The following is a 4,021-nucleotide window of genomic DNA, read 5'->3' on the forward strand; positions in this document are numbered from 1 at the left end:
TAAGAGACAGCACCTCCAGTCCCTCCCTGTGTCTCACCCCTTCCTCCCCTATGGGATCACCTGGTCCCTCCCTGTGTCTCACCCCTTCCTCCCCTATGGGATCACCCTGGTCCCTCCTGTCTCACCCGATGCTGCCTTTCTGTGGGTCATTCTCTGCTGTTCTTCCCTTGACCTGTCTTCATTCTTCAAGGATTTTTGGACTTCCACAGTGTGAGGAGGTGGTCAGTTTGGTCTCTGCGCATTGTCCCCACTGCTCTGGAACCCTACCCTCCAGGTCTCCTACCTTCAGCCTGTCGTCCCTCGGACCCTGACTCCTGTGTGGGAGCACCTGTGATCTTCCTGCTGTGGAGCCACGGGGCCCGTCTGCTGCTCAGCCTTGACTGGGCTTTGGGAGGGTATTGAGTGTGCCCAGGCCCTTCCCTGGTCATCTGGGTGTCTGCTTCAGTGGCTTTTTGAGCAAGGACAGCAAGGATGTGGTTTGGTCTTGGCACCGCCTGACTCTGCTGCCACGATTGGAAGCCGTACCTCAGAGTGGTCAGAGTTCATCAGTGGTTGGGGTTGCTGGTGAAGTGCTGCAGCAGGTGTGGGGGCAAGGTCCGGAGCCCCTCCATCCCCTCCAACTCAGCTCAGGGTCTCGTGGGCCACAAGGCGCCTGTGGATGTGCTTATGAGTACATGTTCCCAATGGGAACACCCTAGTCTACAGGTCCTCCTAGTCCCTCCTGCCCTCTGCCCTCACCCTAGTCTACAGGTCCTCCTAGTCCCTCCTACCCTCTGCCCACACCTTAGTCTACAGGTCCTCTTAGTCCCTCCTGCCCTCTGCCCACACCCGAGTCTACAGGTCCTTCCTGCACTTCCCCGACTGTCCTCCTGTCCTGCGTGCCGTCTCTCTACACCAAGTCTGGCTGTGCTGGGCTGTCTGAATCTCAGTTTGCTGGGTAGCTCTTCTGTGGCTTCATGTCCCCCATCTTGCCGTCTTTTCATCTGTGACTTTCATTTCTGTGTCTTCTAGTTTGTTTCCTTGCCCGGCCTCCTGCGTCCTCTCCATCTGTTGTGGTGACCCTGGCCTCCGTGACTTCTGCCATTGACAAGGGTGACCTTGCCTCCAATCTTCTTGTGCAGCCCCAGAGGGGAGGCTTGTGGGCCTGCGTTAGTTCAGGGTCCTGGGTCCTAGCATGGGGGCCCAGGGCCAGGCAGCAGAGGGGGCTCGCTGAGCAGGGAAGGACATGCAGAGGAACTGGCCCTGGCTGGGTGGCCTCAGAGGAGGCCCTGCTGGGGATGGCCAGGTGGAGCCTCCTGCCCCGTCACTGTGGTCAGGCCCTCGGGATCTGCATGGCGGCACTGGCTGGGACTAGCAGACACTCTTGTCTGGAAATGGAAGCCCTAGAATGGTCTCCTCAGGGGTGGCACCTGGGTGGAAGGATCATTTGGGAGATGAATGCGTGGACATGAGAGGCCTGGAAGCCCAGGGCACGGTGGCCACTTTGTCACCACAGAACTGTGACAGAGCCACTCTCCTGGGCGGTCACTGGCAGGAGGGCTACTACTTGGGGAGGATGCAGAAGCCCTCTGGGGAGGGCTCTTTGGGCAGTGTCTGGGGTCCCTGTCCAGGCTGACTGCATATCCTTGTCCTCAGGGGATGGTAACCTGCACCTGAACGTGACGGTGGATGCCTTCAGCGCAGCACTGCTGGACACCCTGGAGCCCTACGTGTATGCCTGGACGGCAGGGCAGCGGGGCAGTGTCAGTGCTGAGCACGGCCTGGGCTTCAGGAAGAGGGACGCCCTTCGTTACAGCAAGCCGCCCCCTGCTGTGCAGCTCATGCAGCAGCTCAAGGCCCTGCTGGACCCCAAGGGCATACTGAACCCCTACAAGTTGCTGCCCACCCAGGCCTGACGGGGCCCCACTGTGGTGTGCAGCCAGGAAAGACCACCCCCTGCTGGAGAGATCAGGAACCAACTCTGGGTTAAGGTACAGGACTCCCGGGCAGGCCTCTCCTTGCCGCTCGCTTCTCTGTGGGGTGAGCAGAGCAGATGGAGCTGCCAGGGTCTGCTGACCCTTTTGCCTGCTGTCAGCTTATCCTAAACAGGCCAGGTGTGTGGGCGGGTGTCCTGCTCCATGGCCAGTCCCTCTGGCTCCAGCTGGCCTGCTCTAGCCCTTGTGGAGTGTGCCCATAGAGGCCGTGGGCAGGGCTGACGAGCCCCAAGGAACCACATTACCATGATGACCTGGAGTGCTGGGTGTTGGTGGACCTGGCCATTGGGTTGAGCAGGCCTGGGACTGGTGACGAGGTCATTCTCTTCTAGAAGGCCTCAGGCTGGAGATGCCTCACCTGGCTCTGCTTCTCAGGCAGTGTTGGGGCTGAGGGGCCTGGCACAGAGGTGCCGCACTCGAGGAGGCTCCTGCGGTCCTGGCTCTGCAGCTGGCTGACCTGTGGTCCCTGGGCAGTGTGGGAGGTTGGACACATACTTTCTTCTTCTGTCTGTTGTGAATCTCCAGTAAAAAGTGAAATAATCACATCCTTCTCCTGGTTCTGTTGTATGGAGTGCACCACCTGGATGTCAGGTGCCAGTGGGACCCCAGGGCCTGCCTCTGCCTGCCAGCTATCAAGAGTGGCCATCCACTGAGCCCCACTGTCCACTCTTGTGGGAGCTGAGCCCCTGGGGTCCTGTGTGGCCCTCACAATGGGCCCAAGTGAGCTGGATCTGATAGCCCCTCCCCTGCCCTGAGGGGGTCTAGGCACTGGGGGAAGCTGCTCTGAGGAGGACACACCCTGCCGCCCCTCAGAGGCCTCCTGCTGGCCAGGGTCTTCTGGCTGTTGACCGTCCATGTCGTGCAAGAGGTGGGTGTCCTCTCTGGTCTTGGGTCCAGCACACGAGTCAGGGGTCAGTTTCCAGCCTTTCGAGCCCTTGTGCAGGCCAGCAGGTGGCATGTCCTTGAGCTCCAGGGGCCCCAACTTGCTGGCCCAAGAGCCAGCTCAGTCTTCTGTGACTGGCCATGTCCTACTCTCCTGGCTGGGTCTGCGTAGACTTCCCTGGGGCATGCTGCATGGGACATGCCCTGAATGAAGCCCTGGCATCTGCCCTTTTGAGCTCATTGACAGCCCTCCACTCAGCCTCTGGCCCTCGGGATAGAGGTGGGCTCTGCCCCAGGTCTTGTGGCTCTTGTTGAACAGGAGTTTGGGCAGGTGTAGGCCAGAATGGGTCATGGATACCACTGATCCTGGGAGCCCCATCCACCCAGCCCTGCCCTGCAGGGCTGCTGCCCCCAGGGCAGCTCCAGGTCTTTCTGCCTATTCGTGTGGATATCTCACAACTAGCTGGCCCAGTCAGGGTCCCACTGTCCTCAGACCTGGGGTCTGTCACCTGCCAGGTGGGGCTCACTAACCCGGCCCTGGTTTGCATGCTGACCTCTGTTGTCAGCAGAGGCTAGTGTGTCTGGCTGAAGCCAGGGCTCAGAGGCCCTCCCAGAGACCTGGGCTCAGCACAGGGCTGTGGCGTCACAGTCTGTCTGGATACCTTCTGCCCTCGGGGAGGACACTGGTGCCTGCCAAGGTGAGGGATGGGTGTTAGAAGCCGACCTCCTTGGGGCCTCTGGATGTGGGTGGAGTGTGGGCCTTGGAGTGTTGGAGAGGAAGGTCCTGAGGCTGCTCTGAGCAGTGACTGTGGGGCCCAGAGTGAGCATGTGCCAGGTGCTTCCTGCCCGTGCCAGCCCTGCCCTGTCCCTGCTGACTGCCTGGTAGCACCCGTGGGGCTCACAGTGGCCCAGGGGCCTGGCTGTTCCCCTGCTGTGCTCGCCACATGGTGGCTTGCTGGTGCTCATGCATCAGGGAGGGATGCTTCTTAGATGCCCTGGCTCTTCTGTGTGTAAATAGCTGTGCATCCTGAAGGCAGAGCCATGTGGACAGGAAACCCAGCTGCCCACTCATGTTGGTACTGAGTAATCACTCATCCATGTCAGAGGCCGTCAGTTTTCACACATCCAGAAAAACCGGTTAGAAGTAGCAGGAAAAGGTGAAAGGA

At 60.2% G+C, this 4,021-nt stretch overlaps 1 protein-coding gene across 7 annotated transcripts in view; it reads left to right on the forward strand.

Annotated features, from left to right (window-relative positions):
- D2hgdh (D-2-hydroxyglutarate dehydrogenase) overlaps positions 1-2,516 on the forward strand; it is a 19,696-nt gene extending 17,180 nt beyond the window's left edge. For all 7 annotated transcript variants that reach the window (XM_015481694.2, XM_048808955.1, XM_048808956.1 and 4 more), the window contains one exon: positions 1,636-2,516. In XM_015481694.2, the coding sequence (XP_015337180.1) occupies positions 1,636-1,895 (260 nt within the window). In that variant the 3' untranslated portion in view covers positions 1,896-2,516. The remainder of the gene's footprint in view (positions 1-1,635) is intronic.
- The last annotated feature ends 1,505 nt before the right edge of the window (positions 2,517-4,021 follow it).

Source organism: Marmota marmota, unplaced genomic scaffold (genome assembly GCF_001458135.2).
Source record: "Marmota marmota marmota unplaced genomic scaffold, marMar, whole genome shotgun sequence".
Lineage (NCBI taxonomy): Eukaryota > Metazoa > Chordata > Mammalia > Rodentia > Sciuridae > Marmota > Marmota marmota.